This window comes from Lemur catta, chromosome 2, assembly GCF_020740605.2.
Source record: "Lemur catta isolate mLemCat1 chromosome 2, mLemCat1.pri, whole genome shotgun sequence".
Lineage (NCBI taxonomy): Eukaryota > Metazoa > Chordata > Mammalia > Primates > Lemuridae > Lemur > Lemur catta.
Window position 1 is genome coordinate 13,672,566 of NC_059129.1, and position 18,283 is coordinate 13,690,848.

Below are 18,283 nucleotides of genomic sequence, written 5' to 3' on the forward strand. Positions count from 1 at the left end.
TATATTTCTTTAAAGAAAATATATTCATAAAATGTATTTCACCTGTTTCCTTTTATGATACCTTTTTAAAATGTGGTTACTAGAAACCTTAAAATTACACATATGGTTCCATTACCTTTCTACTGGACAGAACTGTCTTAGTCCCAGAGGGCCAGCTTTATACGTATCAGTGTGGTTTCTCCCTAAAGTCAAATGTTACCTTGTTCCATCTTGTTTTAAACCACAGTAACAAATCCTTTGCCGTTATCTGTGAAGTCTGTGCCCCAAATGTAGGGTGCTAACTTTTCCTGCTTAGGTTCTGGTAAGTGACCAGAAACCTCAGCACAGCCACTGCATGACCTCAAAAGATCCATCTTCTAGCCTCGAGAACTATAGGTGGTTTAGCCTTCAGAGACTTCCCCCAGGGCCTGCATCTGTGCAAATGGATCTCCTGAGTTAGGCATTAGGGTAAAGAACGGCTTCCCCAGGCCTGGGGCTGTCACTGGGGTGGGTTGTGGTGTGGCCCACCCTGCAGGCAGGAATGGGCTCTGAGTAGGAGCCGCCCTGAATGTATCTGGTAGGTGGCCTTTCTCCTTTCTGAGCTCATCTTTTAATTGCCTGACTGTTGAATTTGTACTTTAGGGGCTCATTCCTCGGGAGCTGCCTTCCTGGGGCCAGGCCCCACTCTCACCTATGGGTTACTGCCCCCTCCTCCCTGCGCCTTCCCTCGGACCTGATATTTCTTGCTCTCTTTTCACCTTTTTAGGCTGAATCAAAAAGCCCTAGATTCTAATTCCCTTCCCCACCACTAACTAGCCATATGACAACTTAATCTCTGCAAGTCTCAGTTTTCCTATCTGTAAAATGGACATAACAATAGTCTCTACTTCAAAGTGTTGTCGTGAGAATGACAAGAGAGAATACAAAGCATGCAACACAGCATCCGTACATAGTTGTAGTTGTACGTAGCTGGTACTCCATATGTTTTAACTATCATTGTTATTTTATTATTTTATTATAATTCTAAGGAATAGTTTTTCTAATACTACTAATGAGAATTGAGAATGTCTAGGAATGGTTGGGATTTTTAAAGTGCCCATGTGTGAGAATAGCATCATCACAGACGAAGTGATTCACCAGGTGGAAGGATGGCTTCCTGAGCCCCACTGCAGTGTTCTTTAAATGCCACTGATGAGGACACTTCGATAGTGCCACCTCATGGAGAAATCTGGCACTACCAGAGGCCGCCTGTCCACCTAACCTCCCTAACCCTCCAAGCAGGCCAAAGTTCTAGTTAGGCAAGGTCCCTAGAGAGAGGTACCCTATGAGCACCAAGCAAGGACAGCAGATCCCTCTGCCAGGGCATTTCAAAACCAGAAGTCTACTCTGATGACCTCTCCTGTCTTTCTTTACAGCACTCCACTCTTTGCTTAGGTATCAAATCTCAAGACTTTCTGAAAAATTGAAAGTAGCTCCTCCCTACAGAAAAATCCTGCATCTTTCACGTATCAAGACTTCTGTCTTCCTAGGGAGATCAAAATGCTCCTAGCCACTGGGCTCTGCTGTCTTGAATGTAATGCATGTGTTGTTGGATTGGTTCCTTTTAGAGACCACATCCTCAGCCTTGTACATGGTTCTGAGAGAGGGAATTCCAGGCCAGGTCAGAGAAGAGTCTGCCCAGGGAAAGCCATGCTCATTCCCATCTCCACATAGAGCTACTCCCTGGGAGAGGACGTTTCAAGGCCACCGCTAGCCCTGAATGTGACAATTATTTTAGAAACACAGTGAGTTTTCTTTTTTCTGCTTAGCGTTCACACCACACTTATCACCCTCACACTTGGTTGCTTATAAAAATCCCAACTATTTTTAGGGAGAATATTTATTATTCTCATTTATAGGCTCAAAGGGCTGAAAGAAGAGTGCAAAATTATTTCTGAACATAGCCTATTTGATGATGCAACTGCACACCAAAGTCACCCTGAGCAGGAGTCATTATAAGCAGCCCCGAGGGAGAGATGTGACTTTCTTTTTTGTGTATCCTAGGTCAAGGAACAAATCAAGGCTCTCCCACTGTAATTCAACACACTTATCGCCCGTTAGGACCTCCGGCAGCCTTTTGCTTAGGGAAGCAGACAAGGAGACCCTTTGTGGCCCTGGTTGGGACAGTACTCAACCACTAGCAATGGGAGGCCCAGAAAAGGGCCAACCTGTTGATGAGCCAGGTAGTTCATTCCGTATCCCACCCATCCCCTTCCGCCAGAAAGGCCACCATTCTCATTACTACCCCTTTGGCCACAAATAGATTCTCCTTTCAGAAAGAAGAAGCTTGACACAGTGACGTTTCCTGCCTTCCAAAGCACTACCAGGACCAGGTACGAGCTGGGGTGCCCAGGGTAGGCAGGGATAGGAACCTGCTGCCAGTGCCGGTCTTTCATTCCTGGGTTGCAGGCAATATTGAGGATAGGAATGTACTGCTTGAACTTATCAATCTTGATTTTTATATTCTCTGCTAAGCGCTTGGGTGCAGGCACATCAGCTAAGGTCTTGATCAATTTATATGTCGTCCTCCACATATTCCCTATGTCCTCCGCGATTTCCTCAGCATTCAGTACAAAGAGGGGTCCTGAAATAGAAAGGATGGGGTGAGGGAAGGGTAAGACCATCAAGTAGATGTCAGTCATGTGTACCTTTAATTCCTTGAACTTGGAACGTGCCTATTGTATGGATATTGGAACAAGCACAGGCTTTGGGGTGGGGTCTGGCTATAGAACTTCACTTAGCCAGTGAAACCCTGGGTGTGTTATAGGACTTCTCTAAGCCTCAACAGTATCTCCTGGGGTACAGGGGTAGCAGTGGGTACTTTGGAGGGGGATTGTGAGAATTAAGTGAGATAACATAATTACAGTGGTTAACATAATGCCTGGCATATAATGGATGTGCAGTTGGTGTATCAATTGTTATTATTGGTTTCAGATGCTATTATAGTAGTATCAAAAGGTGCTTGACAAAAGCTGTGCAATAGTAACAACTGGGGAATGTGGGTGAATGAAGATACGGGTGCTTTCTGTATAGTTCTGGCAACTTTTATGTAAGTTTGAAATTATTTAAAAAACAAAGAATGACACCTCATTTTAAAAAATGCTCCCAAACATTAATTTCCTTCTCCTTCTTTTCCCTTGTAGGGAACCTTTTCTATTTAGGTTTCACTTCACATTCAGCCACAATCTTTCTGTGCTGTTGTTTCTTTCCCCTTGGATATTCTAAATCAGTATTAACTCTTGCATCATGATGTTGCTAATTTACTCAAAAACACTGTTTTTTCAGGGATGCTGAGACTAAATACAGCTTCATTAAGTTAACATGCTTCATCAACCCAACATTTTTGTTGAGTCATCAAAAATTCAAATTTAAAAACAAAAAGAAACGTGGCTTCCATGCACCAGGAAATATCATAGGTGTGAGGCTAGAACAGAAAAGCGGACTAATCTATGTCTACAAGAGGGAAGTACACGGGATAATTTGATCTAGCCATTTCACTTTTAGGAATTCATTCTAAGAAAATAATCATAGTTGTATCTGGAAAATTGGCAATAAAGGTGCTCATCACAGTTGTGTATTTAATAATGAAGCACTAGAAATGAGCTAAAGGCTCAACCCTAAATGTCTCTGATTTTGTCCTCTGTTCTTAAGCTCTCTCCACCGGTGATATCGTTCATGGCTTTAACTGTAATCTGCACATCAATTATTCCCCCTATGTAAACCCCATCTCCCAAATATCTCTCCTGAAATCCACACTGATATACTCAAGTGCTAATTAATATTCTCATTTGGATGGTTATAAACACCTCAAACTCAATGTATTCAAGTTGGTGGGGTTTCTTTCCCCTCAACAAATTTGTCACTTCTCTTGTTCAGTGGTGACAATACCTACCAAACTGCCAAAGCCAATAATCTGGAAGTCACCCTAGGTTCTTCCCTCTTTCTCCCTGCCCCTTCACCCCATATCGGATCAGTCATTAAGTCTTGTTGATTCTACCTCCTCAATACTTCTCTAGACTTCAGGTCCTAGAGTAAAAATGTAGTTTACAGATATCTACGACATTCTGGCCTTTCTTGAAGCACCACTGCAGTGGAACGGTCAGTTTATTCTCCCACCAACTTTGTCTCTGAGTCACTGCTCGATCCATGGCCCTGGGTGACTACCCTGGAAATAAGTCTGGCTTTTTGATTCCCACTTTCCATTGTTATCATCACATCAGAAAATTTTGACTGTGGCAGCTTTAATCTGGAGTGTCAGAATCCGATGAGACGTCCAGCCAGAATCTGAAGTGCAAACCTTATTTAAGAACTGGTTGGGTGGATCCTCTACTCCATCCCCATCTGACCCAGGAGAGCGGGACCACGGCATACCGTTCATCCACTCCTCAGACTTGGTGCTGAACTCGTAAGCTGTCACCCACAGCTGCTCATAAGGCACTTTACTGGTCATCAGGGTTTGCAGAAGAGGATAGGTACTCTTCTGCTTTTCCAACAGCTCTTCCTCCCTATTGATCAACTGCAAGGCAAAGGGGGATGCTGTTTAGTGGGTGGGCTATCAGGAAAATACAAAACCAAGGACCAGAGCCAACAAACAAGGACAGAGTCATAAGTCCCCAGCATAAGACCTCAAACCTCCAATTCCACCAGTGCCAGTTCTAGGTTCTTTGAAAGTTCATTAAGCTTTTCCACATTGTGCTTCATTTCTTCTGTAGTCATCACTTCACGCTTCCTAAAACCTTCTAGTTCCTTGCTGTAGCCCTCAAGTTTCGACTCAAATTCTGAGCACCTGAAAGTAAAGACAGCCCAGTCATATTTGAACTTTCTATTTTGTCCACTTTTAAAATATCAGTGTTGCTTGCCCATATTCAAGGCTGGGGAGAATCTGATCTTCTGGTACCTACAGATCCCCTCCCTGCTCAAAATAAATGAAGAGGAAAAACTAAGTTAAGCTACTTATAATACCACCTCCCAGAGTTGCACCTACTGTGAACCTATTGGTAATTATACATTTCCAGGTGTTTTCCTGTATAGGTAAAAAAATATATATATACACACACAATGTATGTACATATATATATATAGTTTATTCATTCATTAGATATTTATTATTGAGTGTTTCATACATTCCAGAACTGCTGTAGCATCAGGAATATATTTGGGAAGTATGCTATTAAACTCTATACCCTCATGGAGCTTGTATTTTAGTTGGGGGAGACCTAGACAACAGACATGCATGGATGGATGGAGAGATGAATAAATCCATAGTTAGGATAAATATTTAATGAGACATTTCTTTCCCCCTTTTATTTTTTTGAGACAGAGTCTCGCTCTGTTGCCCAGGCTAGAGTGAGTGCCGTGGCATCAGCCTAGCTCACAGCAACCTCAAACTCCTGGGCTCAAGCAATCCTACTGCCTCAGCCTCCCAAGTAGCTGGGACTACAGGCATGTGCCACCATGCCCGGCTAGTTTTTTCTATATATATTTTTAGTTGGCCAGATCATTTCTTTCTATTTTTAGTAGAGACGGGGTCTCGCTCTTGCTCAGGCTGGTCTCGAACTCCTGACCTTGAGCGATCCACCCGCCTCGGCCTCTCAGAGTGCTAGGATTACAGGCGTGAGCCACCGCGCCCAGCCAATGAGACATTTCTGATAGTGATAAGTGTTCTGAAGAAAATAAAACAGGGCAGAGTGACTAGTGGATGGAAGTGGAGAGCTACTGCAGCTCCAGTGATCAGGGGAGACCTTCCCAGAGATTTATCTACTTCATCCATATTATCAACAAAGCAGGTCTCAAGGAAAACTGCTCCCTTTTCCTAATGAGGTAGGATAATATGGTGTTAAGTAGACAGGGTCTGGAGCCAGACAGGCTAGGTTCAAATCCCCACCTTGCCATTTAGTAGCTATATGGCTCTGAACAAGTCACTTAAACTCCCTATGCCTCAGATATATAAAGCAAGGGTAGAAAAAGTACCCACTTAATAAAGGTAACAAAAAACTGCTCAGAATTGAGCCTGGTACATGATAATCACTCTGCAAGTGTCTGCTCACATTCTCTACATGTAAATGCTATAAATACAGTTTTGTCTCCTCAATTCCTTGTTGTTCCTTCAGCACTTAGAAGAGTGTCTGGCACACAGCGAACAATCAATATTCATTGAAAGAATATGGGGGCTTGTCATTGAGATCAGCTGTAGTGACAGTCCATAAATTTGGCGATTATCTTAAGAATACTTAATTCTGTTATGGCAGTTTTAGTGTTTATTTTTTCTTAAAGTTAATTTACAGGTGGTTTGATTTGGGTTTTATATCTAATTGCACAGGGCAGTAAGCAGCCTCTGATGTGATTTCTAATGGTCCTCAGCTCCTGGTGTTCATAACCTAGTATGATCAGCTCCCCTTGAGTTTGGGCTAGACCTAATAACTAACTCCTAACAGACGGAGAATGGCAGGAGGGACGGGATACCACTTCTAAGATTGGGTTACAGAAAAACTGACTCCTATATTGCTTGTTTACTCTTTCAGTCTCTCTTGCTCAGAGGGAAGCCAGCTGTTGTGAGCTCCCTACGGAGAGGTCTTTGGGCAAGGAAGGGAGGGCAGTTTCTGGACAATACCCTATAAGGAACTAAATCCTACTAACAATCATGTGAATGAGCCTGGAATTGGATCCTCACCCAGTTGAGCCCTCAGATGAGACTTCAGCCTTGGCTGCCATTCTGACTGCAACCTCATGAGAGACCCAGAGGTGTACAGCTAAGCTGCACCTGGATTTCTCTACTTTTACCTACACTTTTCCTTTCTTGTAAGTATTATATGTGCAGGGATTATGGCAGCTACAGTTGGGCAATGGGAGTTTCCTATGTGATGGGGACAGGGTGATGCGTATGAATCAGCAGGTCGTAATCAAAGTGTTACGAGCTGGGATGGGCATGTGTGCGTGTGTGAGTGTATGTATGTGCACATGTATGTCATTACCTTGTGCATGGCACTTGGCCCACTTCAACTGATATTGTTGGATTTTTCACTATGTCTATATTTTCTCTGTCACTGGATGAAAATCTTTATTTAGCAGCCAAATGCACAAGTGTCGAATAGAGCACAGTATATCATAAAAATCCTTAATAAATACTGGTTGAGTTGACAAATAATGAATGAATAAGTGATTATAGCTGCATTAGCACTGAACAAGACCAGCTGCAAATTAGGCAATTCTCAGCCCCCTGCCATGCCTTTATTATCCCTGTTTTGATATCTCACAGATCTGTGGCCTCCAATATAAGGCTGAAAATTTCACCGTTATTATCACAGAGGCCATTATTATAATACATGCCACTATTTTGGCCTTTTTCTCTCTACACGGCCAATTCCAATTATTCAAGGGAGGGAGGGAAGACATTAGCAGGGGTTATTACATTGAAACAGTTTTAAAGAAAACATCCCTCAGTGTGAAACAAAAGGAAATTCCTTCTCCACCAATTGTTTTCAGCCTTTGTCCACACATTGCTCTGGGCTCTAGACACAACCAGGAATCTGTAGTGTGGGTTATAAAGCTGAGTCTCATTTATAAAACAATCCCAGATTCTTCCTGTACCTTTTAATCAGATCCATCTCCGCCTGATCCCTCTTGCTAAGGAGCAGGTTTCGGCTGTTTTCGAAGATATCTTCAATCTGGTCTGGCCAGAGGAACAGAGTGCTGTTCAACTTGATGTCCTCATCTGCAAAACACATACAGTCAGCTTCAGGACAACTGTTCAGCATCATCAGAGTGTTGGGAATTATCTGGCAGAACAAGAGGCCAATGGAAATGGGTATAGGGGCAGCACAGGCAGGCCCATTACGGACGAATGAATGACAGCCAACATTTATTGAGCACTTACTAAGGGCCAGGCTAGAAGGTAGATGGTATTATCAACCTTGTTTCTACAGATGGGAAATAAAGCTGTTAAGCCAAGTGGTCAAGGTTACAGTGCCAGAAGGCAGCAGAGCAGAATTCAAATCTGAGTCTGACCAACTCCAAAGCCTATGTTCTAACTAACCACTTTGCTTTATTGCCTTCCCAGGTTAGGTCTGGGTAAAGTCAGAAACCTGGGTTGAAATTCTGGTTCCACACTTCAAACTATACCACCTCACCTGAGTCTCAGTTTGCTTTTTGGTTAAATGGCAGTAATAGTACAAAAGCCCGATGCCCTACCCATCGTGTGGCTCCAGTCCATTAAAATTCCCTGGATTCTACGTGAATTTAGGGAGGGAGAGAGCACGGTGAAAGAGTCTTGGGTATGCACACATGGTCGAGGGCACAGCTCATGAATGTGCACGTGGATGGTTAGTGGACCACTCTTCACTCCCAGTCCCCATCTCTCCCTCCTTTCAACCTCCCCTCACACACACACACACACACACACACACACACACACACACACAAGTGTAAACACCAGGTAATTCACAGGAATTTTCAGATGAAAAATGGCTGTTGGAAAACATCAAATTTTCCCGTAGAACCTGGTCCTTATTTCAAAAAACTCTAACTTGGCTCAATAAGCCTTCAAGGGACCCTAACTATTTCTCTCCTTTCAAGACATGCAAGAGCATGAAGGACAGTGTTCTGGCCTCCCTAACGACTGTATTAAGATTATAGATGAGTGACATCTACCCACTTATAAAAGGGATTCTGCATTTAGAAGTGACTTTTCCAGGAATACTAGACACAAGTTGCCAAGACAGGCAACTAAGAACTGGAAGTCAAGCCTCTAGATAGTCTTCTTTTTGTCTAACATGATTCCCTTTGTGTGATTCTAATTCCTGTGGATAAGAGTGTGGAATTAATGCCTTTAACACATGGGGACACTTGAAAAGCAGCTCTCCTGAGATTTATTGCTAGAATTCCTATAACCATCCTTTCCCTAACACCTTATCAGGAAATATATAATTATAGATTGTCTTTTAAGACGGTCTCACTCTATTGCCTTGGCTAGAGTGCAGTGGCATCATCACTGCTCACTGAAACCTCAAATTCCTGGGCTCAAGCGATCCTCCTGCCTCCCAAGTAGCTGTGACTACAGGTGCGCGCCACCACACCCAGCTAATTTTTCTATTTTTTGTAGAGAGGGGGTCTCACTCTTTCTTAGGTTGGCCTTGAACTCCTGGCCTCAAGTGATCCTCCTACCATGGCCTCCCAAAGTGCTAATATTACAGGTGTGAGCCACCATGCCCAACTGTGGAATATTTTTATATGTTATATATACAAATATACATATACATATGCATTACATGTACACATATGGCTTTGGACTTACTTGGCAAATCAGCATAGTCTAATAAGAACTCCAGCCTTTCAATTGCACTTCTAAGTTGCCTCCTGAGTTTGAACACAGTGACATCGCTGGATTTCTTTAAGTATTCAATGAGGAATACCAGCTCCGCAGTGTTGGCAGGAACCTCATTGACTTTGTCTGCAATGGTGCTATACTGATTACAAATGCTACGAGAAAGAAACAACCATTATCATCACCATCATCATCACCATCATCATCATCATCATCATCATCATCATCATCATCATCATCTAAAATGAATGTCTTGTAAGACTTTGTGCTAAATAGACACAATTCCTATTTGGAGACTAAAATGATGGTTTCCCATTTTTCTCTACCTACAAATCCCTGATGGATAATATTCACATATGCACACCAGACTCCAAGGAATAATAACAGTAGTAATGGTAATAATATTTGTCTTGTATGAAGTCCTTATGAAGCATCATGCCCTATTCTAATTACTTACATATATTAACTCATTTAATCTTCACAACAATTCTAAGAGGTAGGTACTATTATTATGTACATTTCATAATGGAAGAAAGTGAATCTGAGTAACTTTCTCCAAAGCAACATGGTATGTAGGTGTCAGAGCTGAGATTTGAACCTGGGTTAATTGACTCCAAAGTTCATTCTCTTAACAAACACACATCATACTACCTCTCATGGGTAGAATCCAGATTGAGACCAAAACAAGAACACCACCACCATTAACAACAACCCCTCATATTTTATGCTGAAGGAGTGCACTAAATTAATCTGTAATCATTGCTATTAATAGCACATCAGCGAGTTTATCTTCACGCGCTGCAGGTAAGCCCTGGTGGCAGAGAGAAAGTTATGTTCAACTACTGGAACCAAGAGATCTAACTGCCTATTTCTCAAACATAAGACTGTGAAAAATGACATTATTATAGGGATAATTTGAAGATGCTCTCATTTATACAAAAGCAAATCACTGACAGTCTTCAGCATTTTAAATACAATTAAAGACAAATTCTCTGCAATACAACCATGCCTAGCACAGAGAAGCCCTCAAAAAATGTTAGCAATAATATCTGTCATAGTTTTGTTATTATTAATTGATTGCTACATGTTGATGGGTCATACACGCCTTCAATGTTTTCAGGCCTCAATATTGCATCTTAATGTATAGAGACCCCTCCAATGACGAAGCTAATTGTAACAAACGGAAGAGAAAATGATTAAAACAGTTTTGCAGATGATGCTGGGATTTTAGAAAAGAACGTTTATACAACTCAGAAACTTCCTGTAGAAAAAAATTATCTACTGCGTTACGATGTATTCAGAGTGTTCTCCACTTCTTAGTCCCGCAGCTATGTCATGTTTCCCAGCCTCCTTTGTGTTTGTACTTGGGTATTGCATAGTCGGCTCAGGCTACCGTAACAAATACATCACAGAATGGGTGGCTTAAACAACAGAAACGTGTTTTCTCTCAGTTCTGGAGCCTGGGAAGTCCATGGTCAAGGTGCCAGGTGATTCAGTTTCTGGAGAACGGCCTGTTCCTGGCTTGCCTTTTTGCTGTGTCCTCACTTGGTAGAAAGAAAAAGAGCTCTGGTGTCTCTCCCTTTCTTATAAGTGCACCTTCCGGATCAGTACCCCACCCTAATGACTTTATGCAACCTTTACTACCTCCTTATGGGCCCTATCTCCAAATGCAGCTGCACTGGGGGATAAGACCTTAACATATAAATGTGGAGGAACACAATTCAGTCCATAGTGGTTAAGGATGTGTGATTAGATCCTAGCTGGTGAGAAGTGGGAAGCAGTGATGAGTATCACTTTCGGGTACAGCACATAAAACTGTCCGTGCTCTTTCCTCCCCTCAGCTGTCTAGGATGTCAACACTCAGAATGACCTTGAAAGTTATGCACTGAAAATGTAAAGTCATCATCTGTTTGAGTTTCTGAATGCACAAAGATCTCGCCCACCCATCTGGCACTACCCTGAGCAAGATATAAACTTCTATTGTGTTCACTTACCTTGGGTCTATTTGTTATAGAATCTAGCCTATGCTAATACAGGTAGATTCTCTCCATCTGATAAACTTCTATCTGATTAGAATCCACTCTGCTTCCCTTTTGTATAAGAATGCATGGAATAAATATCTTGTGGTTACTGGCTACCAGCTTCTTGGATGAGTCCAAAAGGGTGAGAGCAGACCCACTGACTACTGGAACCCCTAAAAGTCACTGATGTCAAGAATATAACTAACATAACACTCTAGCAATAGCCAAGGATAAGCTGAGGACGGGAAACATTGCCTTCTACATGTACTGATAACATGTAAAATCTAAAACACCAGGGGTCCCATAAGTGCAGGGCTTTTCTCTGTCTGTTGCAGAGGATGACATAGGAATTGATGCCATAAATCTTGTACCAATTTGTGGCCTCTCTCCACCCTGTTGTTATTGTTTGGACAAGACTTCTCACCTCGTAGGAAAATCAGGCAGCCAAATCAAAGGAATAATGCCTCAGGGCCTTGAATTTTTGGTTAATGCTTCAGGCCATCATTCTGGCAACTTTGGACAAGCACACCGCAGTGGAGATGAATGGCATATCCACTGTCCTACTGATGCACTCCAAAGCGCCCCCTGCCTTTACAGCTGGAGAACTCAACTCTAGGAGCACCCGGTCTTTGGAAACAGCCAGATATCCCACTCGGCAACTACACCATGGTGAAATATCAAGGACAGATTTTAGGATTGGAAGACTCAAATTCAGACTCACCTACCTACTTGGGCAAGTTAGTTTTTCTTTCTGTGCCTCATTTTCTCTTAAGCAAGGGGTCTCACATCTGTCCTACTTATCTCCAAGGGCCATTGAGAAGCTCAAGTGAATTAGAGTGATTATTTTTAAGGCAGAAAGAAATTTCAGAAGTCAGCTACCAACCTGGAGGTCAGCTGCCAACGTGGGGTTTCTGCATCCTTATAAATTCCTGAGTTCACAATAGGGCCCTTATTTTTACTTATATTAAAAAGATCTAAGGAAATTATACATTTATTTTTATAAGGATGGATGCAGTGGCCAACTAAGACGCCATGTTGCTTTGATTTGACAGGAACGAATGGACTGTTGCTTAAGGAGAAAAAAACTGACTGCTCAAACTTTCCAAAGAAAGTGTCCTAGTAGTGTGAAGGCTGAAAACCTTTTACCATCCTAGTCCCAAATCTTTATTCTATAGGAAAAGAGACTGAAGATCCAAGAGGGGAAGCCAGGTGTCAACAAAGCTGGTAAATAGAAGATCTTGGATCCAAAACCACATCTCTGGCTCCCAAACCAAGAATCTGACCACTTCATCACTCAGTGAGAAAGCTGAGTGTACATAGACTTTGAGGTCAAAATAAACCAGGTTTGCAAACTGAGATGCAAAGAGAAGCCATGGAACTGTCCCTCCAGTAAGACAACAAGGTTAAGTCCTGGATGTGCCACTTGCTAACCTGTTGGAATCTCAGTTTCTTCAAAAACACAATGGAAAGAATAAGGAACAACCTCTTAGCGTTGTTGTGAGGACAGGATTAGATCTATACTATGCAGACTATAACATGTGCTGGGAAAATGGTAGCTGTTATTATCACTAATTTGCTGACAAGTTTCTGTTATGTATTATATAAACCTTAAAGTACGATAAAATGCTAAAATTACCTATATAGGAATAATACAGTATATAATATAATATTAACAGTGGTTATTATTACTAATCCATTTTAGTCTATAGTTTATTTTGGGGAAGAGAGCTAGAATGACATGGAATAACCATTTTGTAACATTCAAATAGAGACACAGTAGCAGACAGTTACTGTCTCTACCTCTCACCATCCATTCCCTCTTCTGGGAACAACACCCTAAGTCTTCTGGGGGAACTCCCCACCCTCTCTCCATTCATGTGGTTTAGGTAGGATCAACACCCACCCCAGGGATGGGAACATCAGCTAGATCTAAGCCATCCTCTTGGCCACAGTGTTTTGTTCAAAGATGTACAAAGGACTCAAGTCACGCCAACATCACAAGGGCCTGGACTTTTGCAAGGACATTGGAAAAAGAAGAAACTGTTTGCCCCTCTGGATGGGAACTTAGGAGGATATAAGCCTGAAGGTGCTAGGACACACAAACTGGAAGAGCCTGTCAGAGAAGGGAGCCAGCTCAATGGAAAGTGAAACAGAGAGCCCTGGAGAGCATCCTAATTACAGTGTTGAGGGCCTGAAGCTGGAAACCCCCAAACTTTTCAATATGTGAGCACCAAATTCTCTAAGCTAGTCTGTTTGGGCTTCTATCCCTTACAACCAAAAACGTCTTCACTAATATGTAGTTATCAGTAAAACAAAGGCACGATATAGAGTTTAAGACTGAACAGCAGAATTCCCAGACCTAAACAGCAGAGTCTGCCAAGGAGTGACTCTAAGGAAAAGGTGGCTGTAAGCAGCCTGTGTTTCAAAATATGTGCTAGTTGGCCAGTGAGAAGGGCCTGTGACCTCAGATTGCCAAGCCCAAGAAGCAGCTTGCATTCCCATGAAGTTGCCTGCAAGAGAGCAAAGCCTGCAGGATCAGAGACAAACTGCCAAAGGATACCCTCCACCGTCCTACTCCAGTCCCCATGCAGTTTTCTCCCAACCGTTCACCTTCTAGCCTGAACCTGAATTCCCCGTCACCCTCACTTTGGGGCAGAAAAAAGAACTAGAAGGTCATTGCCGGAAGGTGCAAGCTCTGGTCACTTTTTGATTCTCCAGCTGGTGCCAAATATCACTGTTATTTGTCTGCACAGAATTATGATACCTGGTATTGGTTTCCCGGTTTACATCCACTTGGAATTGAATCAGACGGTCTTTAAGATTTTGAGCTCGCTCACAGAGATCACAATTTAGGGCCATGGCATCAAGGCAGAACATGGCTAAAGGCACGGTAATGTGCATGGATGCAATTTCATTTCTCCGTTTTTTAATGGCATTTATCTCCTGTAGAAAAGAGCACATTTAGTAGCTTGATTTGCCTTGATTTGAACCTCTACCTACTTGCTCTCAGCCCCATTCCCGGCCATCCTTCATCCAATGTTGAGCACAGTATATACACTAACAAAACTCACTAACTACTCATTGGATTGTTTGCAGCACATAATCACCAAAGTATAAAATATCAAGTGGTATCTCCTACCGTTACAAAATCCTCAATTTCATGATTTTCTTTCAGGAATGCAGTGATGCTTTGCTCTGCTGTGTTATCCAGTAAGTCGTCGTACTTTTTGTATACATTTAAGTACCTTCCATATTGAAGAGTGTAAAATCAAACACACAAGTACAGATCACCAAATCAGATGCGTCAGAGTGGCAAATGAAGACATAATAACGTTAAAAAAATTAGCCCAAACCAGGGAAGAAAACTATAATGTGGCAAAAGATGCATTAAATGGAGAATTCAAAATTTTGGCTTTGAATTCCAATTTTGCCACTTCCTAGCTGCATGAACTTAGACAAGATATTGTACTTTTTCAAAGATCAGTGTCTTCAATTTTAAGTGGAACTGATAATTAACAACTCAGGATTGCTGTAAAGCTTAACTGCAATAAAGTATACATAAAGCAATTAATACTATGCCTGGTATACAGCGGATGTGTAACAAACATTACAGAAGTCCTCCCTGGTCCTCAGGAATAAGTTCCAAGACCCCCAGTGAATGCCTGAAACCGCGGATAGTACCAAATCCTTTACGTACTATGTTTTTTTCCTGTACGCACACAGCTATGATAAAATTTAGTTTACAAATTAGGCACAGTAAAAGATTAACAATAATAATAAAATAGAACAATTATAACAACATACTGTAATAAAAGGTATGTGAATGTGTTTTCGAATAACTAATAAAGTTGCAACTAAACCAACTTACTTGTGGGGGCCAACTTGATTTTTCTGAAATACCTCGAAAGTTTGACTCACAAAATCAGAAACGAGTTTTTCTTCAGCGTTAACAGTGCCAAGGATCAGATTATATCCTTTCAACTCCGGGAACAGGACAGATTCCACCTAAAGAGCAGAAGTCACTTTTGTATATCGCAAGACATCCACAAGACACATGTTGGTACCAAAATGCAAAGTCTCCTGTAACAGACTCATTTCCAGGGACACCAGCCGCACTTTTACTATATTTATTTTGACTATATTTCTGCTTAGATAGTGCTGGAATCACTCTGCTATTCCCTTTACCTCTTTCCTCTCTCATTCTGTCTCCTTTCCTTCCTGCCTGGATTACTCGCCTTTCAAATCCCTGCTCCTTTCAAGTCTCATGTCTTTAGAGAGGATACCCAGGCCCCCAGTGGGCATTGAGTTTCCCTGTTTAAAGCTCAGCTTCTGAAACTTTTCTGCTTGGCACACATCACAATTGCAATTAAATGAATGTGTAATGAGCTGTTCTAGGTGTGTCACAGAATATAAATACCCTGAGGGCCTGGACTGTATGTGACTTCTTCACTGTTGTATCCCCAGGGCCCAGCAAGAGCTGAGCACTTAGCAAGTGCTCAACAAATACTACATGAGTCAAGGAACATGACAGTGGTGCCCCCTCCTCCCCCTACCACCCACTTTTCCTCACTAATAAAAAGCTCCTGGAGACATGGATTCTAATTCTGACCCTGCCACTAACTGACAACGTGACCTCAGGTAAACTACTTCTCTTCTCTGAAGCTCCATTTTCTCATCTTTATAGATGAAAGATACATTAGATATAAAGGAGAGATACACTAGATTCTCTTCTCAGCTCAGGAAAAAAAAAAAAAAACAACTATGGCTTTGTGAACATGAGGCACCAAGAGTATCTTTTTTGAGAATTCAAACTCTGAATTCTTAACCACACGTGTATGTCTCTGAGAATGTTCCCATTTGCATGACTTGTGTAGGCTGCAAAGTCCCTGCTGGGGACCTGTTGCCTTCCCTTGCTTTTTCTGCTAAGAACGTTTTTAGTGACTGGTCTCAGAAAAGATCTTAGAGTGCTTTACTGAGTTTTAGGAGTTATATGCCTTTGATTAGAATGCATCAATTTAGAAAGGAGAAAATGCAAGTGCAAATGATGATTGTCTTCTTTGGCCAATCCAGAGGTTTTTTAACGGATAGAGGAGCTTGGCTGTGGCCGTACTGCAGACAGTGGTTGAAGGCAAGAAGATGGAGGGATTGGTGTTGGTCAACTATGAAATGGTTTAGGGCAGCACAATTGGTGCCCCCAAGCCCTGAGACAGGTCACAGGTGGACAGGATAATGGATTGTCTTTTGGGAAGGGTCTTTGACCCAAAGAGGATGAAACACCTCTTGTTGCCCTTTCACCGTGGCTGGTTCTCCCATGCCCTACAGAACAGTCTGTGAAACTGAGTCAAGAACAATCATGTCCTTTCCAGGTAATTAATTGTTACTTTCCGCTTATCTCCCTGGCTCTCTGATTCTGAACCCCTTGGTTTCATCATCACCCTTAATGCTCACACCTGCACATTTCTCCAACTTTGGAATTCCCTGGCACTTTGAGTGAAAGAATTCTCCATCAGGAGAGAGATTGGCTCTAGCCCTTTCCACAGTAATATACATATATTTTCCTTGATTATGAAAGTAATGCACTGATATGGCTGCAAATGCTGATTTAAACTCTATTTATTGCAGTTTTTGTATTATAAAACCCTTCCCTTATTTCATCCAGTTTCATTTGATTTCTGCCTCTCATTCACCTCTTTTCACTTTAGTCAGTTAATTAGAGCATCCTTGTTTTCCTCAGCTGTATTGCCGAGACAAATGTTTCTCATATTCACTTTGGTTTACTTTAGTAACTCTTTCTCACGAAGATGCTTTCTTTCTGCACCTTGAATGCTACTTACTCTATTTTCAAAAATCTCTTGCTAGCTTCCCTCCCCCTCAACTTTTAAAATTCATGTTTAACCAAAAATAAGCAGGAGTCATAGGGGGCGGAGGTACTGCCCATGTGTTGCTGTTCTTAGATATTTTTCTTATCAACTGGAGGAAGTATTTTTTTTTTTTAATTTTCACTAACCAGTTCAGAGACAAAACAGTCTAATGGGCTCAAGGAAGGAGCCAGGGCTGTGGGTGTCACCAGGCGCAGAACTCAGAGCCTGTGTTGTTTTTTTTTCACAGTCTGGGAAAGTCATTGAACCTGCTGGGCTGTTGGCGGCAGCAGCCACATGCACCATGGGCTCTCCCAGACCAGGTGCTTGCACACGTTGCAGATTGACAGCAGTGAAGGAGAACTCGAATGGAATGTGCTTTATCTGTCCCCAAGTTCCACACTTACCCCTCCAGGTTACAGGCTCTTATCTTTCATTTCCTTCCTAGGGATATCAGTTGTAGGAGAGCTTCCCATTATTTCTTCCCCCTTCCGCACACACCCAGTTTTCATGTCAATCAAGCTTGGTTGGGTTCAAAACTCCAAATGCAAAGCTCTCCGGTGAAATCAACTGGAGCATTTGACTTCTCATGCTTCCCTACAAACCCCAGCTCTAATCTTTAGCTCTTAGAACCCTCTAAATACAGGATTACAAAGAGAAGAGTGCTCAAAAGCACCCAAGCATGCATACTGTGTGGAGAGAGCAAGGAGAGGGAGACAAAGAGAGAGACAGAGATGGAGGAGGGTGGGGAAAGTGAGAGTCATGTCATAGGTCCCTTCCCTATACACGATGGGACACTGGCCCTTTTGCCATACCAACCACCTAGGAGGAATTAGAAGATGGAGCTCAAAAGAGTCACAGCCAAGTGGATGATCCTGACTAGTAGTAAACATTTGCTAATAAGTGTCTGGAATCTGATTAGTAACTCTGCCCTGGAAAGGAAACTGGAAAGGGCTTGGGCCAGGAAGAGAAGAGTTATTCTCTCCTCTAGAAACCTATAGTGGCCAAAAAACAAACAAATGCAACTTCAAAATGAAATTTACCCAAATTCTTGGCAAGTTCATGGC

General features: G+C 42.2%; 1 protein-coding gene across 1 annotated transcript in view; it reads right to left on the bottom strand.

The window, feature by feature from the left end:
• The window catches only part of DNAH3 (dynein axonemal heavy chain 3), a 123,366-nt gene that overhangs the window by 87,523 nt on the left and 17,560 nt on the right, over positions 1-18,283 (bottom strand). The window contains exons 12-19 of the mRNA XM_045542748.1: positions 15,227-15,363; positions 14,498-14,603; positions 14,123-14,301; positions 9,308-9,492; positions 7,606-7,729; positions 4,651-4,804; positions 4,390-4,534; positions 2,391-2,602 (exon numbers count right to left, since the gene is read on the bottom strand). Coding sequence (XP_045398704.1) covers positions 2,391-2,602; positions 4,390-4,534; positions 4,651-4,804; positions 7,606-7,729; positions 9,308-9,492; positions 14,123-14,301; positions 14,498-14,603; positions 15,227-15,363 — 1,242 coding nt within the window. The remainder of the gene's footprint in view (positions 1-2,390; positions 2,603-4,389; positions 4,535-4,650; positions 4,805-7,605; positions 7,730-9,307; positions 9,493-14,122; positions 14,302-14,497; positions 14,604-15,226; positions 15,364-18,283) is intronic.